At 40.4% G+C, this 20,905-nt stretch overlaps 1 protein-coding gene across 1 annotated transcript; it reads left to right on the forward strand.

The window, feature by feature from the left end:
* Positions 1 to 506: 506 nt before the first annotated feature.
* On the forward strand, positions 507 to 16,085 carry LOC148148269 (extracellular calcium-sensing receptor-like). Its single transcript, XM_087993939.1, has 5 exons — positions 507 to 764; positions 3,729 to 4,538; positions 5,550 to 5,750; positions 9,642 to 9,765; positions 15,181 to 16,085. Exons 1-5 carry the CDS (start codon positions 507 to 509, stop codon positions 16,083 to 16,085), a joined length of 2,298 nt encoding a protein of 765 aa, XP_087850065.1.
* Positions 16,086 to 20,905: the final 4,820 nt, after the last annotated feature.

Raw genomic sequence — 20,905 nt, forward strand, 5'->3', positions numbered from 1 at the left:
GTTGCCAATGACTCAACAGGTAAAAAAGTTGGAGACTTCTGTCTATAGGTTCCTTCAGCCACCAATCAATCTTCCTTGGACACGAGACATTCCCCAAACTCTCTCTGCAGTCAGACACCCTTACTAATTCAAAATGTTACGGTAACAGCAGTCTAACAGCAGTGTGTAAACTTTTGCACAAGATGAGATTTATTTGAAAAAGAGAGACGAACTCATTCCTCCAAATTTAAATCAAGTTCAGCTCCACATGAGCGTGTTGAAGGAAATTTGAGAAGTAAGGTGTAACGTATTGCAAATTATTCATAGTTGGATTAAGTTAAACATGTAACTATGTTTGATAAATATCTCAACTTGCAAATTATTCCAATAATCAAATGATTCTATTTTGCTAGAAGCAGATTAGCAAAATGAAAGACTGTATCAAATGTGATTGAGTCAAAATGTCATAACAATCTATTTCTGTACAATCCAGTTTTAATTTCAGAGAATTTCGTTTCGCACAGACCATGATTTTTGCTATTGAAGAGATAAATAGAAGTACAAAGCTACTTCCTAATGTCACACTGGGGTACCAGATTTATGACGGCTGCAGTAGTGAAACCCAGTCAGTAAAAGCAGTCATGGCACTCATCAGTACCCAGAATGAAACCAGACCTGATTTCAACTGCACAGTCAATTCAAAAGTCCCTGCTATATTTGCCGATGCTGGATTTGTCAGGTCACTGGCAGAAACAATGCTCACTGGTCCTTTTGGAATCTCAACGGTAAGATATCTGCATCCTATTGCATTTCTTTTTGATTTAATTACTGAACTTGCATTGTATCAAACTACGAAGAGTAACAGATTTAAAATATAAATCTGATACATAACATGTAAGGTTTAAAATAAAAGCAGAAAAACACTGGAGAAACTCAGCAGGTCTGGCAGCATCTGTGGAGAGAGAGAGAAACAGAGTCAATGCTTCAATGCTTCAAATGCAATGACACTTCTTTAGAATTCAAGTTTAACTCTGAGTTTGACTCTGAACTATTTTCCTCTGAGTGAAGAGATTATAGATTCAAATCTCACTCCATTCAGCTTAGCCTAAGATATAGGTTGATAAGTCAGTTCATCATTGAGATAGTGCTGCAGTTGGAGGTGCTATCTGTTGGATGAGCTATTAAACCAAGGTCAATGCTTGGTCTGTATGTTGGACATCAAAAGATTGCACTGCCATATTTCAAAGAGGTGCAGTGGAGCTTTCCTTCATATAATTATCCACATTTATCTCCTAACCAGCATCAAAATCAAATTATCTAATAATTGTCACTCTTTATGGGATCTTACTATGTGCAATTTGATTGTCAGATTTCTTATAACACCACAGTGATGACACTAAAAAGTGTTTCATTCACTGTAAAGTGTTTGGAATGCTTTGAGTTCATAAAAGATGGTATGCAAATACATCGTTATTTAAATATCTCAATATTGTCCTCACAATGCTGTGCAAAAATTAATCCATTCACCACTAATTTCTGAACACTAGTAATTGGCAATGGAATGCTATATGTTGCTTTGTTTTTTCTTTGCTTAACCCTTCCCTGAAAATTGTAAAGCTTGGGGGTTTAAGCCCCATTTCATAAATGTAACATACAATCTAGGCTGACTCTTCAGTGCAATACTGAGCAAGATGCCATTTTCCTTATAAGAAGTTTGACTCAGGGTTCTCCGGGTCTGAGAGATGAATAGAAGAGATCTTATGGTACCATACAAAGAAAAAAAACAATGATGTTTCCTGTGACTTAGTCTATTTTCTACAATTTGTGCAATTAATTTATTGCTAAACTGATCTGAGAAATGGAGGATACATTGTTTTCCATGAAAGATTATAGCTTGTGGATATGTTGCTGCCCAACTCGCTGTGTGTTTCCAACGTTATCTGTTCTCATTGAATACAACACCCAAGGTTTATATCGCTTGATTTGAAGGAAAAAAAATCAATAGAATTCCATATTTTATCAGTAACATTATAGAATATAAAAGCCAAACAGTAATGTTGAGCCTACCTGCAGCATTAATAAATCTCTGAGCCACTGTTCTTGGTTCAAGTCTCACATCCAGGCGAAGAAATGTGCATTTAAAACCTTACCAAATAGGTTGATAATCAATCTGCAAGTATCTTCCAAAGGCAGGCAGATAAAGTGGGAGAGATCCTGGTTAGCTATATTGCAGAAGGCAAGGGAATCTACCGCAGTCCCCCACCAAATATTTTAGAAATCTTTGTGCTTTTCTGTATATCACACGACTTAAAGGCTTCAGAGAAGGTAAAATACCTGTCTTCTACTGTACACAAATTTTCCCATTTACCCTCTCTTCACCTCTCCTCAACTCACTTATACCTTTATCTGTTTTTGTGCTGCTTAAATTCGTTTACATATGTAACATTTGTAAGTTTTGACAAAATGATGTTGACAGAAAAAGTTTATTTTGGTTGTCTCTTCAGAGATGTTGCCTGACCTAGTAGGCACAGGAATGACTTGCCCCATTGGACTTCTTATGTGTGTAACCATTCTATGGCTTTACCTAGGAGAAAGTGAGGACTGCAGATGCTGGAGATCAGAGCTGAAAATGTGTTGCTGGAAAAGCGCAGCAGATCAGGCAGCATCCAAGGAGCAGGAGAATCGACGTTTCGGGCATGAGCCTGAAATTCCTGAAGAAGGGTTCATGCCCGAAATGTTGATTCTCCTGTTCCTTGGATACTGCCTGACCTGCTGCGCTTTTCCAGCAACACATTTTCAGCTATGGCTTTACCTACTTCTAGTATTTGCTGTTTCATTTCACTAAGATAATGCCTGGCATGACAGCAACAAAGAAAGTCTTGAAATTTGATTTTAGCAGTGCTATAACACACTCAATAAAATTGTTTAAAATCATAAAAGGTTGGAACGGGTGAGAGAGAAGCAGATGGTTTCTACTTGGGGGGGGTGTTTACAGTCATTCAGGAATCACGTTCTTTGTACAAAGTGTGGTAGAAATGAAGAAATCTCTGTCAGAAAAAAAGTAGGTGCTATTTCAGTGAATGACTTTTAATCTGAATCAAACAATCTCTATTCACCAAAAACATAAAGTGATATGTAGCTAATGTGACTTGATGGTCTTAGGATATAGATGAATGGGAAACAGTTGGAAGGAAATAGCTTATAGATGTTGAATGATCCAATGATTTGTGTCTACACCGCGTTAAACACAAAGGAATTAGAGCACAGAACAGGTGATGGTGTTTCACACAGAGAAAGGAGGTTTGCAAATAAGGTCCTGTGAGTCAGTGGATAGCTTGCCTGTCTCTGAGACAAAAGCTCTGACTTCAAATCCCACTCTGGGTTCATAACGCAGATAAACAGACTGGTCATTGACCTGTGAGTTCTGCCACTCAGCTGATGATGAGCAGAAAAAATAAAAAAAAGAATGAGAGATTCTCCTAGCCAGCCACGCTGCAGTAAGCTTGTTCAATATATGAAAGTGTATCATTCATTAATTATATCATTTCTTCACACCCACATTGATCCATTAAGAATGGCTGTAAACACCCCAATCCTAAACATTTCTTCATAATGTGCTGGTGGGCCCTTGACGTAGTGCCTGGACTTATACTTTTTCTTCTAAATATCTCCAAATCTGAGGGTATTTTGCTGGTTTTGGATATTAATACTCACGTTAAATGAGATGTCCTTGTATTTTATTCACCCAGATCAGTTTCACTGCCATGTGCCAATGCTTCGGTGATCATGAATTCCCCACACTTTTTGAAACCGTGCCCAGCGATTCGCACCAAATCACAGCCATAACCACTCTGGTGAAGCATTTTGGTTGGAATTGGGTTGGGTTAATTCGGAGCAGTTCCACATATATAACGATGGAATCTGAAACGATCCTTAGTCTGCTTGAAAAAATGGGGATTTGTACTGCCTTTCAAGAATCATTCTCTGATACAGACTCTAAGGACAAAATTCAGCAAATTGTGAAGCGGATCAAAGAGGCCACCACAAAGATTGTTATCGCCTTTGCTACCCTGACAGAAATGGAAGTCTTACTTCAAGAGGTGGTTCGTCAGAATCTGACTGGTATACAGTGGATTGCGAGTGACTCTTGGGTCACAGCTCCTATTCTGTCTCCAGAAGAAAATGCTCGATTCCTTGTTGGAACACTGGGATTTATCATCCCGAAGGCAGACATACCGGGCTTAAAGGAGTTCCTGCTTCAAGTCAACCCGAACCAATCGCCTGCAAATCCTTTGATTAATGAATTTTGGGAGAAAACCTTCCATTGCTCCATGCAAAAACTGCAAAATGGAACTCAGTGCAACCCAGAATCTCACGTTCAGCAATGTACTGGGAATGAGCTTCTAGAAACAATTGACAACACGTACACGTACGCTTCCCAATTGCGAAGTTCTTACCGTTTGTATAGAGCAGTATATGTCATTGCACATGCCCTACACAATATCTTCTCTTGTGGAAATGACAGCTGCCTCAACATGTCAGATATTCAACCATGGCAGGCAAGTAACTTTAGAGTTATGTCATTAACCAGACAGGGTCTACATGTAACTAACATTGCTCTTGAAGCATTTCACTGTTGCTCAGAGAAAAGACACGTAAATCCCTCCCAGGCCCACTTCCTCTGTTGGATCCTTTTGCTGAAATGGTAAATGCACTCCCACTCATTAATTGGCTTGAAATTTCACCCAGGGGGAGGTGTTCAGACATCATGGATGGCCAGAATCACTGAAGTCCCAATATCCTGGGGACACAGTTCAATGAATGAGTTTTCAATCTGTAGGACCCACTCCCTGGACATGAGGTGGAAGCCAATGTACTAATCCATTCATATGCCAATGGTTTTTTGAGGGGGACGTAACATTGGAGGTTACAGCGTAGGTCCAATGAAAAGTGCACATGTGGTGAGTTTAAGGAGTAAATGACTTTGGACTTAGAGGACGAGGGTTTTCTAGCTGCTGTGCTTGGGTTTGTTAGTGACTATTGATGGACATGACTGTCAGGATGAAAGGAAATGAACCACCTGGAACTTTAGTTATGAAGAAAGATCACAGACCTGAAACATGATCTCTATTCATCTCACCACAGATGCTGTCAAGCCTGCTGAATATGTCTTGATTTCAGGTTTTTGCATCTTTAGAGCGTTACTTTTTGATGGAACTTGATCTGATTTTTTTTTTCAAATAGCTATATTAGTTCAGGTTCCATTTAATATTTGCAAAAATTGGGATCCCTTTAAGAAAATGGTTACATCAACCATAAAATTTGTCTCTGCTTTCTCGCCACAGCTGCTACCAGACTTGCTGAGTTTCTCTGACAATTTCTGATTTTATCAAATAATATGTTTGTTACATAATTGCATATTGTTTAATGTTGTCTGCTCAGGGATAATGATTGTGTTTCTATTTTACAGTATTTACTACTAATGGGTTTCCATTCTATCTCTTTCCTACTACCATGCTTTCCCACCCAATTTGTTTTTAAAGCTACTGAATTATTTGGGTACCTTGCAGTCCACAGACATGAAAGACACTGACATACATTCTCACCAAGATGAGAATTGGATCCAGAGATATGAGCTGGTAAACAGGCAAATAAGTGACAGTGGCGACGTTAACATGGTGAAAGTTGGGAAGTATGACGCATCAGAATCTATCGGCCACGAGCTGAAGATAAGTGAAAAAGATATTGTTTGGAGCGGCACTGGACAGAAGGTAATGTTGAGCAGAGAGAAACAGAAGTCTTTTCCTGCTTGCACTTAGTATTTTAAATGGTCAATACCTATCCATCACCTTCAACATCCACTCTCTCCACCATCAAAGCACAACGGCAGCAGTGTATACCATCTACAAGGTACAAGAATTTCAAACTATATTGGCTATAGCCATTATACAGCTACAGCAGCTCTGGAATTCATATTACAGAGGAATCTCAATTATCCAAAAGACATGGGCGGAGAGTAGTTTGTTCAGATAATCGCATGTTTGCATAATTGAATGTCACATAGCACAGTTTAGCCAAGTATCGGGAGCTTGCAATCTTGCTGGATAATCCGAAATTCAGATAATTGAATGCCGGATAATTGAGGTTTGATTGTATAAAGGGGATATAGTTGAACTGCAGCTTGTGCAGAGGAGATTTATCAGGATGTTGCCTGGGCTGAAGAGTTTTAGTTATGAAGAGAGGTTGGATTGATTGGTGCTGTATTCCGTGGAGGAGAGGAGACTGAGGGGGCAACATGATTGAGACATATAAATTTATGAGGGACTTGGACAGGGTAGACAGGAAGGAACATTCCCCCTTTGTAGAGGGATAAACGACCGGGGGTTATGGATTTAAAGTAAGGGGCAGAAAGTTTAGAGGGGAAATGAGGAAAAACTTTTTCACTCAGAGGTGTGGAAATCTGGAACTCACTGCCTGTAAGAGTGGCAGGGACAGATATCCTCTTAACATTTAAGAAGTATTTAAACATACACTTGTGATGCCAAGGTATACAAGGCTATAAGTCAGGTGCTGGCAAATGGGATTAGAATATTTAAACATAGATAGAACAATACAGCACAGAACAGGCCCTTCAGCCCACGATGTTGTGCTGAACATTTGTCCTAGCTTAAGCACCTATCTATGTACCTATCCAATTGCCGCTTCAAGGTCACCAATAATTCTGACTCTGCCACTCGCACAGGCAGCGCATTCCATGCCCCCACCACTCTCTGGGTAAAGAACCTACCCCTGACATCCCCCCTATACCTTCCACCTTTCACCTTAAATTTATGTCCCCTTGTAACACTCTGTTGTACCCGGGGAAAAAGTCTCTGACTGTCTACTCTATCTATTCCCTTAATCATCTTCTAAACCTCTATCAAGTCACCCCACATCCTTTGCCGTTCCAATGAGAAAAGGCCTAGCACTCTCAACCTATCCTCGTAAGACCTATTCTCCATTCCAGGCGACATCCTGGTAAATCTCCTCTTCACCCTCTCCAAAACTTCCACATCTTTCCTAAAATGAGGTGACCAGAACTGCACACAGTACTCCAAATGTGGCCTTACCAAGGTCCGATACAGCTGCAACATCACCTCACGACTCTTGAATTCAATTCTTCTGCTAATGAACGCCAGTACACCATAGGCCTTCTTACAAGCTCTATCCACCTGAGTGGCAACTTTCAAAGATCTATGAACATAGACCCCAAGATCCCTTTGCTCCTCCACCTTACTAAGAACCCTACCGTTAACCCTGTATTCTGCATTCTTATTTGTCCTTCCAAAATGGACAACCTCACACTTGACAGTGTTGAACTCCATCTGCCACTCCTCAGCCCAGCTCTGCATCATATCTAAGTCCCTTTGCAGCCGACAACAGTCCTCCTCACTATCGACAACTCCACCAATCTTCGTATCGTCTGCAAATTTACTGACCCACCCTTCGACTCCCTCTTCCAAGTCATTAATAAAAATTGCAAACAGCAGAGGACCCAGAACTGATCCCTGCGGAACACCACTTGTAAACTTGAGAATGACGAGAATCATCTTATAAACCTCGATCAAGTCTGGGCTCCAGGCTGAATATTTGCCATCTACCACCACTCTCTGACTTCGACCGGTTAGCCAGTTCTCTATCCAACTGGCCAAACTTCCCTCTATCCCCCCATGCCTCCTGACTTTCAGCATAAGCCTACCATGAGGAACCTTATCAAATGCCTTACTAAAATCCATGTACACTACATCCACTGCTCTATCCTAATCCACATGCTTGGTCACCTCCTCAAAGAATTCAATAAGACTTGTAAGGCAAAACGTACCCCTCACAAGTCCGTACTGGCTGTCGCTAATCAAGCAGTCTCTTTCCAGATACTCATAAATCCTATCCCTCAGTACCCTTTCCATTACTTTGCCTACCACCGAAGTAAGATTAACTGGCCTGTAATTCCCGGGGTTATCCCTATTCCCTTTTTTGAACAGGGGCACAACTTTCGCCACTCTCCAGTCCCCTAGCACCACCCCCATTGACAGTGAAGACGAAAAGATCATTGCCAACGGTTCTGCAATTTCCTCTCTTGCTTCCCACATAATCCTAGGATATATCCCGTCAGGCCTGGGGGACTTGTCTATCCTCAAGTTTTTCAAAATGCCCAACACATCTTCCTTCCTAACAAGTATCTCCTCTTGCTTACCAGTCCATTTCATACCCTCCTCTTCAGCAATACGGTTCCTCTCATTTGTAAATACTGAAGAAAAGTACTCATTCAAGACCTCTCCTATCTCTTCCGACTCAATACACAGTCTCCCACTACTGTCCTTGATCGGACCTAACTTCGTTCTCGTCATTCTCAAGTTTCTCACATAAGAGGAAATTGGGCATAAAAGACCTTGGGGTTATCCTTGATCCTACCCACCAAAGATTTTTCATGCCCTCTCTTAGTTCTCCTAATCCCTTTCTTCAGCTCCCTCCTGGCTATCCTGTATCCCTCCAACGCTCTGTTTGAACCTTGTTTCCTCAACCTTATGTAAGCCTCCTTCTTCCTCCTTACTAGACATTCAACCTCCCTCGTCAACCAAGGTTCCCTCACACGACCATCTCTTTCCTGCCTGACAGGTACATACATATCAAGGACAAGTCGTATCTGTTCCTTGAAAAAGTTCCACATTTCAATGACATCCTTCCCTGACAGCCTATGCTCCCAATTTATGCTCCTCAGATCCTGTCTTGCAGCATCGTATTTACCCTTGCCCCAATTGTTAAACCTGCCCTGTTGTACACACCTATCTCTCTCCATAACCAAGGTGAAAGTCACAGAATTGTGGTAACTATCACCAAAATGCTCACCCACTAACAAGCCCATCACTTGTTACCAAGTACCAAATCCAATATGGCCTCCCTTCTGGTCGGACAATCTACATACCGAGTTAGAAAAGCTTCCTGGACACACTGCACAAACACCGCCCTGTCCAATCTACTTGATCTAAAGAGCTTCCAATCAATATCTGGGAAGTTGAAATCGCCCATGACTACTATCCTGTGGCTTCTGCACCTTTCCATAATCTGTTTCCCAATCTGTTTCTCCACATCTCTGTTGCTATTGGGGGGCCTATAGTAAACACCCAACAAGGTGACTGCTCCTTTCCTATTTCTGACTTCAGCCCATACTACCTCCAAAGGCAGATCCCCCTCGAACTGCCTTTCTGCAGCAGTTATACCATTTCTAATTAGCAAAGCCACCCCCCCCTCCTTTTTTACCACCCCCCCTAATCTTACTGAAACATCTGTAACCAGGAACCTCCAACAACCATTCCTGTGCCTCTTCTATCCACGTTTAGGTGGTTGTTTCTGATCAGCACAGTCTCAATGGGCTGAGGGGCTTTTTTTCATTCTTGCAGACCTCTATAACCCTATGAAACAACTCACTAAAGCTCCTTCAACAGAACATTCCAAGCTCATAAACTCTACCACCAAGTAGTACAAGGGCAGAGAGGAAGTGTAAAATGTGCATAACGAATGTGAGAATTCATACTAAGAAAATTTGACATACTGTATTGATGGTGTTGAAAGTAATTCAGTCAAACACACTGAAATGGTCAGCATTGGGTATTTTGTTTGTGAAGGTCCCACAAGGAACATGTTCTGAGAGCTGCCCACCTGGTACAAGGAAAGCAATGAGACCTGGAGAGCCCGTTTGTTGCTTTGACTGTGTAGAATGCCACGATGCTGATATTAGTAACACAACAGGTTTGTATCAATACTTTCTTCAATATTTAACTGGTGTGAAAGGCATATGGACCAGAGTAGGCCAGACAGCACCTTCAGCCTGTTCCATCATTATTGTAGATGCTTACTGATCTGTATTTTGACTCCATTTGTCAATATTAAATGGGTAACACTTCCAAATTTCAATCAACACTTGAGCGAAAAGGTATTTCCTGATCTTTCCCACAAATGGTCTAGCTCTAAATGGAAGTGTTTGGTCCTTTGTTCTGCACTACTCCATCAGTACAGAGTACATTGATTCTCTCCATCTACCCTTTAAATTAATTGAATCATTTAAAAACTTAAATTAGAATCCTGAACAATTTACCATCTTTAGTGAGGTCATTCAATCCATTGTGTTTGTGCAAGTTGACAAAGTCTTACCCTGCTTAACTTATCTGGGAAGGAAATCTGTCATCCTTGCCCGGTCAGGTCTATGTATGACTCCAGACCCACAACAACGTAGTTGACACTTAACTACTGTCTGCAGTGGTTCAGGATTTACTCAGTTCAAGGGACAATAAATTCTGGCCTTGCCAGGATGTCCACATTTCATGAAAGAATAATTTATTTGTAAAATAATTTACTTCTTCTGGTGGTCTTGGCTCTTTCAGAAGAGTTTCTGTTTCTAACACCTTTAAGGGCAGCAAGGCCCATTTCCTCACCACTCTGCTAATGCTCCTCATCACACTTCTCATACTCCCAGTCATTGCTTTAAAGCCATACCCCTTGTTTTGTACCCTTTGCTAACAGAGATAGATCATCTCTCTTTACTCAGTCTAAGCCACTGAGCCTCAGGATCATTTCATAAGCCTCAATTAATTCACCCTTCAGGATCCTCTAATCCATCCAATGTTTCTACATTGCAATAATTTTCCAGTTCTTAGAAATCTCCTCCGCAATCTCTTCAATTCAATCAAGTCTTTCCTGTAATGTAATAACCAGAACTGGGTCACTACCTAGACTTACTGTAAACAGTATTAAATGCAGTTCAAGCTTAACCTTCTTGCTGTTAGGTTTTGTACCTCAGCTAATACAGGAAGCGTGCCATTTGCCTTCTTAACCGTCTTATTGGCCAGTGTTGCTAACTTCTGGAATCTGTCACCCAATATTAAATATCCTCTAATTTATTAGATAATTCCTTGCCTTGTTGCTGTTCCCAACATACAATCCCTCATTTCTTCAGATTGAAATTCATTTTTCACTTTTCTGGCTAATTCACGAGACTATCTATGTTTTTCTGCAGTTGCAAACTTTCTTCCTTACACTTAGTTACCTGGCCAACCACTGTAGCATCTGAAACCACCTTTATCATGGCTCCCATGTTGGTCACCTGTTAATTTGATGAAAAGACTCATCATTGCAACCCGGCCTCATGATTTAACCTTTTAGCCATGATGGGATTCTGTTGAACCTATATTACAGTCCTGAAGTGTGGTGTTTAAACTGAACACAATTAAGAAATATAGAACCTAATTGAGTATAGGAGTTGGGATGTCATGTTGAGGTTATATAGGATGGTGGTGAGGCCACGATGAAAGTACAGTTCTGGTTGCTCTGAAAAAAGGATATTACTAAATGGGAGAGGGTTTAGAAAGATTTACTGGGATATTGTTGGGACTAGTGGGTTTGAGCTATGAGGATAGGCTGGAACTTTTTCCCCAGAGCTTAGGTATATAAAATCATGCGGGGCTTAGATAAGGTGAACAGCAAAGCCCTTTTTTTTCTGTAGCACGGAGGTTTGTAAACTAGGGGCATATTTTTACGGTGAGAGGAGAAAGATTTAAAAGGGACCTGAGGGCAACGTTTTTCACACAGAGGACGGTTCGCATATGGAATAATCTGCCAGAGGAAGTGATAGGTACAAGTACAGTTCCAACATTTAAACGACGTTTAGATATGCACATGAATAGGAAAGCTTTAGAGGGACTTGGGCCAAGTGCAGGCAAGTGGGATTAGTTTAGGTTCGGAAACTTGGTCAGTCTGGACAAGTTGGAATGAAGGGTATGTTTCTGTACTGTATGATTCTATAATCAAAAGTTCATCTCAGTGCAAACAAAAAGTACAATGCTGGAGGTCTGAAATAAAAGTAGAAGATTTTGGATAATCTCAGCAAGATAGGCTGCACCCATGGAGAAAGACAAAATCAGTGTCTCAGGTTGATGATGGTCCTTCATCAGAAAGGAAAGCTGGTACCCGGAAGGACCACATGAGAGGTTAAGTGTCAACAATCTTTATGAGAATGTCAAGAAAATGTTTTAAAAGTATTTTGGATGAAGTAAAGAGTCAAAAGATGTGTCCAGAAGAGATGTGAATGGCAGGAAATAACCCATTTAAATGCAAAGTGAAGAAATAAATAAAGATACATATAAACTTTCAAATTTGGTGAAGGAGTAGGCCACTCAATCCCTCAATCTTCATCCAATATTCAACAAAATCATGACTAACCTGATCATTCTATATTCCCCTCAAATAAAATTCAAGGTCTCTGCTTTCACCACCTTTTGTGTTCCAAATACTCATAACCATGTGTGAATATATTTTGCATAACCTCTGTCTTAAATAAGTGACTGCTGATGTTTAAATAGTTACTACTAGTTCTATGTTCTCTCATGAAAGGAAACATCCATTCCACGTGCACCCTGTCAAGACATCTCAGGAACTTAAATGTTTCAATCCAGTGAATACAAGCTTAGTCTGTCCAACCTTTCACCATAAGACAACTTGCCCCTTCCAGGTGTTAGTCTGATAAACCTTCCCTGAACTTCCAGGAAAGTTATAGTCTTTCTTAAAGAAAGAGACTAATACTGTACACAACACACCAGATGTGTCTCACAAGAAACCCTTTTAACTGAAGCATGACCTCTTCACTTTTGTATGCAGTTCCTCTTACAATAAACAATAACATTCCAGTAGCTTTCCTAATTACTTGCTACACCTGGATATTAGCTTTTTTTGATTCATGAATGGGGACGCCCAGATCCCTCTGTACCCCTCAACTCTGCAATATCTCACCATTTAGATAAAATGCTTGTTTTTATTCTTCCTGCTAAAATAGACAATTTCCTATTTTCCCACACTGTATTACATTTGCCATATTTGTGTCCAATCACTTAACTTATCAATATTCCTTTGTAGGCTCCTTGTGTCTTCTTCATGACTTACTTTGTAATGATCTATGTGTCATCAGCAAATTTAGCAACCATACCTTCTATCTCTTTGTCTAAGTAATTTCTACAATTGAGGTCCTATTGCTGACCCCTTTAGCACACACCTAGCCAACTAGAAAAAGACCCATTATGCCAACTGTCTATTCCTGTTAGCCAACTAATGTGTATATGTTTAATCCATGTATTTATAAATCCATGTCAATATGCTAATCCCTGCAGCATAAGTTTTTATTTTCTGCAATGGCTTTGCGATGGAAACCTTAGCAATTGCTGTTGGATATTGAAACAGCAATAAAAACAGCATAAAATAAGATGGAGGTTGAGGATATGATCTAAAATTGCTAAGTCCAGAAGCCTATGGAGTGCCCAATTGATAGATGTTGTCCTGCTCCTTGAGCTTACATGGTGTTTCATTGGAAAATGGCAGCAGGCCAAGGACAGAGAGGTCAGAGTGGGTGCAAGCTGGAGAATTAAAATGATGGCTGGCTGGAAGCTTGGGATCATTTATTTATCCTAGGCTGCTCCGGGAAGCGAGAAAGGAGGTTGCTAAGCCACTGGCGAAGATATTTGCCTCCTCACTCTCCAAGGGAGTCGTACTGGAAGATTGGAAGGAGGCGAATGTCGTTCCTCTTTTCAAGAAGGGTAATAGGGAAATCCCTGGCAATTGCAGACCAGTCAGTCTTATGTCTGTGGTCAGCAAAGTTTTGGAAAGAATTCTGAGGGATAGGACTTATGACTATTTGGCAAAGCATAATGTGATTAAAGGCAGTCAGCATGGCTTTGTGAGGGGCAGGTCATGCCTCACAAATCTTATTGAGTTATTTGAGGAGGTGTCAAGACAGGTCGATGACGGTCGAGCAGTGGATGTGGTGTATATGGACTTCAGCAAGGTATTTGATAGGGTTCCCCATAGTAGGCTCATTCATAAAGTCAGGAAGTATAGGATACAGGGAGATATCTGAATTCAGAGTTGGTTGGCTGACAGAAGGCAGAGAGTGGTTGTAGATGGAAAGTATTCTGCCTGGAGTCCAGTGTTGAGTGGGGTCCCACAGGGCTCTGTACTTGGGCCTCTGTTCTTTTTTATAAATGACTTGGATGAGGAGGTTGAGGGGTGGGTTAGTAAATTTGCAGATGACACAAAGGTTGGAGGTGTCGTCAATAGTATTGAGGGCTACTGCAGGTTGCAGCGTGACATAGACAGAATGCAGAGCTGGGCTGAGAAATGGCAGATGGAGTTCAACCTGGATAAATGCGAAATGATGCATTTTAGAAGGTCGAACTTGAATGCTGAATATAGGATTAAAGACAGGATTCTTGGCAGTGTGGAGGAACAGAGGGATCTGGGTGTGCAAGTACATAGATCCCTCAAAGTTGCCACCCAAGTGGATAGGGTTGTGAAGAAAGCATATGGTGTTTTGGCTTTCATCAACAGGGGGATAAAGTTTAAGAGCTGTAAGATTTTGCTACAGCTCTACAAGTCCCTGGTGAGACCACACTTGGAATACTGTGTCCAGTTCTGGTCGCCCTACTATAGGAAAGATACAGAGGCTTTGGAGAGGGTGCAAAGAAGGTTTACCAGGATGCTGCCTGGACTGGAGGGCTTGCCTTATGAAGGAGGGTTGAATAGGCTCGGACTTTTCTCTCTGGAGAGAAGGAGGAAGAGAGGAGACCTGATAGAGGTGTACAAAATAATGAGAGGAATAGATAGAGTCAATAGCCAGAGACTTTTCCCCAGGGCAGGATTGACTGGTATGAGAAGTCATATTTTGAAGATATTAGGAGGAAGGTACAAAGGAGATGTCAGAGGTAGGTTCTTTATGCAGAGAGTTGTGACTGCACGGAATGCATTGCCAGCTGTGGTGGTGGAAGCAGAGTCATTGGGGATATTTAAGCGACTGCTGGACATGAACATGGATAGTAGTGAGTTGAGGGGTGCGTAGGTTGTTACTATATTTTACATTAGGATTAAATCTCGGCACAACATTGCGGGCCAAAAGACCTGTTCTGTGCTGTATTTTTCTATGTCCTATTTAACTTCAACATGTCTTCCACCTCATGTATTGTGATCTTGTTAAGGAAAAGCTCAATATTGCATTCAGTTATTGTTTGAAACTTTTCACAGTCTTTTTACTTAATTCTATAGATGAATTCCTCATAAATCTCTCCAAATGTGCTTGGGATAGGCAATATTTTCTCAAATGATAATGCATCTCTCTTTTCTGAATAGATGCAGTATTCTGTATGAGGTGTCCACTGGAATACTGGCCGAATCAATACAGAAATGAATGCTTACCGAAGGAGATTGAATTTCTTTCCTTTCAAGACAGTATAGGTGTGGCTTTGACTACCTTCACAGGAGGCGGAGCCTGTTTAACAGTAGCAATGGCTTTCATTTTCTTTAAGTACAGACACACACCGCTTGTCCGGGCTAATAATTCTGAACTGAGTTTCTTCTTGCTGTTATCCTTGTTTCTCTGCTTCCTGAGTGCTCTGACATTTATCGCACACCCATCCCCCTGGTCTTGCGGACTGCGTTACACGATATTTGGTGTGACCTTTGCTCTATGCCTCTCGAGTATTCTGGGAAAAACAATGGTTGTACTGTTGGCCTTTAAGACTCTAGCTCCCAACACGCACTTTGTGAAATGGTTCAATCCCAAATGCCAGCGAATATTTGTTTTAATCCTGACCTCGGTCCAGTGTGTAATTTGTATTCTCTGGATCATACTGTCTCCCCCTTATACCTTCAAAAGTTTGAAGTACTATCAAAATGTCATAAGCTTGGAATGTATAGTAGGATCCATCCCTTATTTTTGTATTGTTTTCACCTACATTTTCTTTTTGGCAGGTGTAACTTTGGTTCTTGCATTTTTGGCTCGAAAACTCCCAGACAGCTTCAACGAAGCTACACACATAACTTTTAGCCTTCTGGTCTTCTTTGCAGTTTGGATCACCTTATTCCCTGTTTATATATGCTCCCCGGAAAAATATGCTGCTGCTGTACATGCATTTGCTATTTTATCATCTTGCTATGGCCTGTTACTGTGTATCTTTGCCCCCAAGTGTTACATTATCCTACTGAAACCTGAAAAGAACACACGAAAGAGGCTCATGACCTTCTCATCTAATTAGGTGGAAATTTTGAAAACTTCTAATATTACAAGCACAATAAAATGTGCAGCACGTGAATTTTCAATAGCATAAATCATTTTGTAGGATCATCCAGCTCAAAAGGAGGCCTTTTTAAATAGGCAAACATTTCCTTTCCTTATATTTATTCAATTAATATTTGAATGTTATTATTGAATCCGTTTCCATGAGAGCCCAGAACAGAATATTGCTGCCACAAACTAGCATTTGGGGATCTAGGGGAACCACTCTGAGGGCTGTGACTTCTGTCCTTGCCCCTAGCTTCCACCGTGTCCAGAGGGTGCATTCAGAAATTTAACTTGATGTCTCGACTAATTTCTCCTTGTCATCTTGAGGACTCTTTTGCCAATTATCGTAAATCCGTATCCTCCACTTATCAACTCACCCAATTTTGTAAACAATTTCCCACTAACTATTTTATATAAAAATCTTTCATCATTTTGAATCTGGTTATTGAGTTCCATAAAGGCCTACCCAAAATTATAAATAATTTGGCATAACTTCCTTGTTATTGTAGCCCATGCCTGCATTTTTAATGCCAAAGACCCTGTATACATTTTTAAGAGCCTTCTCAATTTGCATTGATAAAATATATATTGTATCAGTGTGTGTGTGTATGTGTATAGATTACGCGCATGAATGACAAATTTATATCCTGAATGATTGGTGGCACTCTCCTTCTACACAGAAATGGTCTGGCTTCAAGACTTAAAATAAAAGTTTGAACTTCAGCCCTTAAAGCCCAGAGCTGGCTAAGAGACTAGTTTTGATCTTGGTTTGTGTATTTTGCCAGGGTTAATCAGTCATCTCATTGTTAGGAATACTCTGGAAATGAAGGCTTTCAGCAAATTTGCTTTCATTGAGTACAAAAGTTGGAATGTCTTGTTGCAGCTGTACAAAGCGTTGATGAGGCCACATTTGGAGTATTGTGTACAGTCATGGTCGCCCTACTATAGAAAGGATATCAGTAAACCAGAAATGTTGCAGAAAAGATTTCCTAGGATTCTACCTGGACTGGAGGTTTTGTGTTATAAGGAGTAGCTGGATAGTCTGGGATCTTTTTCCCTGGAGCATAGGAGAATGAGGGTTGGTCTTGTAGAGGTCTATAAACACATGAGGCACTGATAAGGTAAATAGCCAACAGCTTTTCCCCATCATAGAGGTGTCCAAAATTAGAGGGCATAGATTTAAGGTGAGAGGGGAAAGATACAAAAGGGTCTGGGGAACAACTTTTTCAAACAGATGGGTGGTGAGTATCTGGAATGGCCTGTAGTGTTGCCTGTAAAAACAAACAACCTTATTATAATGAAGGCTTAAAACTCTGTACTATATTCCAACCATCAAAACACCAATATGATTTTAAACAATTCAAGCAGTGCGCAGAACAATTTTGAAGATAATTTTGACTTTGTGATAAACACTTGATAACAAATTAGCATCACAATTTTAAGACAGACATAAAATGGACAACTAGTTCGCTATCAAATATCTTTCACTATCACATAAAGCCAAAAGTACCGTCCTAAAGCAGGGCTGTAATACTGATGACAGTGAATAGAAATATCAACCAAAGTATATCATAGGCTTCCAATCTGTTACCACTATTCTCTCCCTTCCAAAACTGAAATTCCGCTGACCTCTATGATTCTCTGACAGGATTTTGTTTTAAATCTTAGGGCAAAAATCCTTCAAAGCCAAGATGCTAAGATATCTGTAACACATTATCATTTTAATGGATTTAATTCCATAATAAAACAGGTTGTGCAAACCCCAAGTAGAGTTCAACCATGCACTCATTATGAGTCACTGGCTGAAGATAATTTGCAGTGTACCAAGTAGAGGTATATGTCAGAATGTTCTAACGCCAGTACCCCATCTGAGATAAATTAGCTAAGCGATGTATCAGTTCATGACTCAGAAATGCTGCCATGTTTGATAAGATAACAATAGACTTAATTTACCTACTACTCACTTACATCTTGTTAGATCCTGTCCAAAATGCAAGAGTGTTGTTCATGAGACAGGATAGCACCATGCTCAGCTCGTAGGGTGGGCCAGCATGAACTGCTTAGTGTCTAGCGTAGGAAAAGCTACTTTGTGGGAATTATTGTAAGACAGCCATAATGTAGAACTAGAATGTAATGTAACACAACATTTAAACCATTATCTTCAACTACTAGATGGTCAGACAAATCTTAGCTCAATCAAGCAAACAAGAAAAAGAAACCATGTAATCCAATAGGCTCTTAAAAGGTTAGAAAGTACCAGCTTCTCGATTCTATCCTTAGTTCATGGTCATCTGTTGGCATCAGCCCTGTGACTTTTCTCAGAATTGCTTCATGTCTTTGTTAAGAATTATCTGAGGACTATACTTAGATACAGTCTGACCAGGACACTGTACACTAATTAATTATTTACTCAATATTTGATTATCATGCAGTCTTAGTGCAGCATTTTGTTATAGATACCCCTCTTAACAGTTTAAGAGATGCTAATCTGCAAAGAAGGGTCACTCAACCTGAAACATTAACTCTGATTGCTCTCTATAGATGCTACCACACCTGCTGCGCTTTTCCAGCAATTTCTATTGTTGTCATTGTTACCTGTGAGATCAGCTCTCTTGCCATTTGAAACATTTTCATAATGATTAGTTGCAAAAACTACCTACTGCCACAAATCTCTTACAATGTTAACAAATTAGTATTTAACATGTCAATGCATTGCTTTAATTACATTGCAGTTATTTGAATTTATGTAACTATTGTCTGTATCCATATTGTACTAAATAAACTAAACCATTGCATTCTACTGTAGACCTAAATACGTAATGATAATAAGCAATCTTTGTGCAAGTTTATTTGTTAGACAAAATGAAATTAAGAACAAATAAACAGTGAAGCAAGGAAAAGATTTTAAAGATGATAACAATTCACTCCTGCGCCATCATTACGATTTTTCTTTCTGCATTAGGCACATTGCACTGCATTGCCATCTTTCAGAAATGAAACCAAGACCTCATTTGTTCTTTCAAGTAGACATAAAAGATTCAGTTTTGAAAGGAGGCAAGCCAAGTTCTTTTGGCTGATGTTAATTCATGGGTTATTCATTCTTATTTAAGGATGCTTGTGGGCGCAGTGCCAATCAAGGGGGCTGTTTTGTCCTGGGTAGGGTCAAACTTCCTGAGTATTGTTAAAGCTGCACCCATCCAGGCAAGTCGGGAATATTTCATTATACTCCTGACTTGTGCTTTGTAGATGGTGGACATGCTTTGAAGCATCTGGAAGTGAGTTACTCGCTGCAGCATTCCTAGCCTCTGACCTATTCTTGAATTTATATGATGAGTCCAGTTTAGTTTCTGGTAATGGTAACCCTCAGGCATTAATATTAGGGATTCAGCAATGATAATACCATTGAATGTAAAGGGGTGGTGATTTTTTTCTTAATTGAGAAAATTATGGCCTGGCATTTGTGTGGTGGGAATGTTACTTTCCAACTGTCAGTAGCCCAAGCCTGGATATTGTCCAGATCTTGTTGTATCTGAACATGGACTGCTTCAGTTTCTGATGAGTTGTGAATGCTGCTTAACATTGTGCAAACATCTGCACTTCTGACCTTATGATAGAACCATGGGTACTGATGAAACAGCCAAAGATGGTTAGGCCTAGGACACTGCTCTGAGAAACTCCTACACAGACATCCTGGAGCTGAGCTGACTGACTTCCAACAATCACAACCATCTTCCTTTGTGCCAGGTATCCATCCAACCAGTGGAGAGTTTGCCCCCTTATTCCCATTGACTCCAGTTTTTCTCAGGCTCTGTGATGCCATGCTCAGTCGAATGCAGCCTTGGTGTCAAAGGCTGTCACTCTCACCCCACCTCTGGATCTCAGCTCCTTTGACCATATTTAAATCAAGGTAGAAATGACATCAGTTGCTGAGTGGCCCCGGGCAGTACCCAAACTGGGTATCATTGAGCAGGTTGTTGCTAAAAAGGTGCTGCTTGATAGCACTGTTGATAACATTTTCCATCACAAATCTTTTCTTCTTTGAACTGAAAACTATAGGATATAGCACATGCAGCAAAATGAAACCTTTCCAATACAAAGCGAGGAATCGACACAAGCCAAGAGACAGGAAACAGAGGAACTGTCATTCATTTGGTGAAAAATTAAGCTTTTGAAAGAGGGAGGCTAGACAGAGGGCTTTAGGGAGACAATACATGGACTGGAGCAGTTCAAGAAGGCAGCTCACCACCTTCTCAAAGAGAAATAGGGATGGGCAATAAATGCTGGCCTAGTCAGCAATTTGCATGTCTCATGACTGAATTTTAAAACGTGACTTAAGGCATAGCTGTCAGTAGTACATTAGAAGAAGAAAAAATGCACAAGTGATCAGAGACCGAAATATAAAAAGTTCAGGAGTAGGATTGAAAGAGATTACGTAATGGGTGAAGAGCAGGAACTTCACAGGACTCAAACCTGAAGAAGATATTTTTAATCTGAAGTTTTACTGAGCTGAAGGCCAGTATCAGACAAGCATGGAATTGACTTGTGTGCATCTCTGGATAAAAATGAAGAACTCCTGGCCCCAGAATCAGATGTGTGTGCTTGTTATCATATGCTAAAATAAACTAAGGAATTTCCAGGGCATGAATAAGGATTGACGTTAAGTCTCATTCCAAGACTCAAGTACATTATTGTGGTTGATTCTAAGGAGCGTTGCTGTGTTGGAGGGCTTGGCCTTCAAATGAAATGATAAAGCTGTTGCACCGTATTTTTAATGATCTAAAAAAATTATTGGAG

This window comes from Chiloscyllium plagiosum, unplaced genomic scaffold (assembly GCF_037043375.1).
Source record: "Chiloscyllium plagiosum isolate Xiang-an unplaced genomic scaffold, Cpla_swu_hap1 HiC_scaffold_13, whole genome shotgun sequence".
Taxonomy (NCBI): Eukaryota; Metazoa; Chordata; class Chondrichthyes; order Orectolobiformes; family Hemiscylliidae; genus Chiloscyllium; species Chiloscyllium plagiosum.

What these genes read in the sequence shown, in the direction of transcription:
- LOC148148269 (XM_087993939.1), top strand. Translation starts at nt 507, where the DNA reads ATGATTTTTGCTATTGAAGAGATAAATAGAAGTACAAAGCTACTTCCT. An exon ending in GTCCTTTTGGAATCTCAACG is followed by an intron (nt 765 to 3,728) that starts GTAAGATATCTG and finishes TTATTCACCCAG; the next exon opens with ATCAGTTTCACTGCCATGTG. An exon ending in TGATATTAGTAACACAACAG is followed by an intron (nt 9,766 to 15,180) that starts GTTTGTATCAAT and finishes TTTTCTGAATAG; the next exon opens with ATGCAGTATTCTGTATGAGG.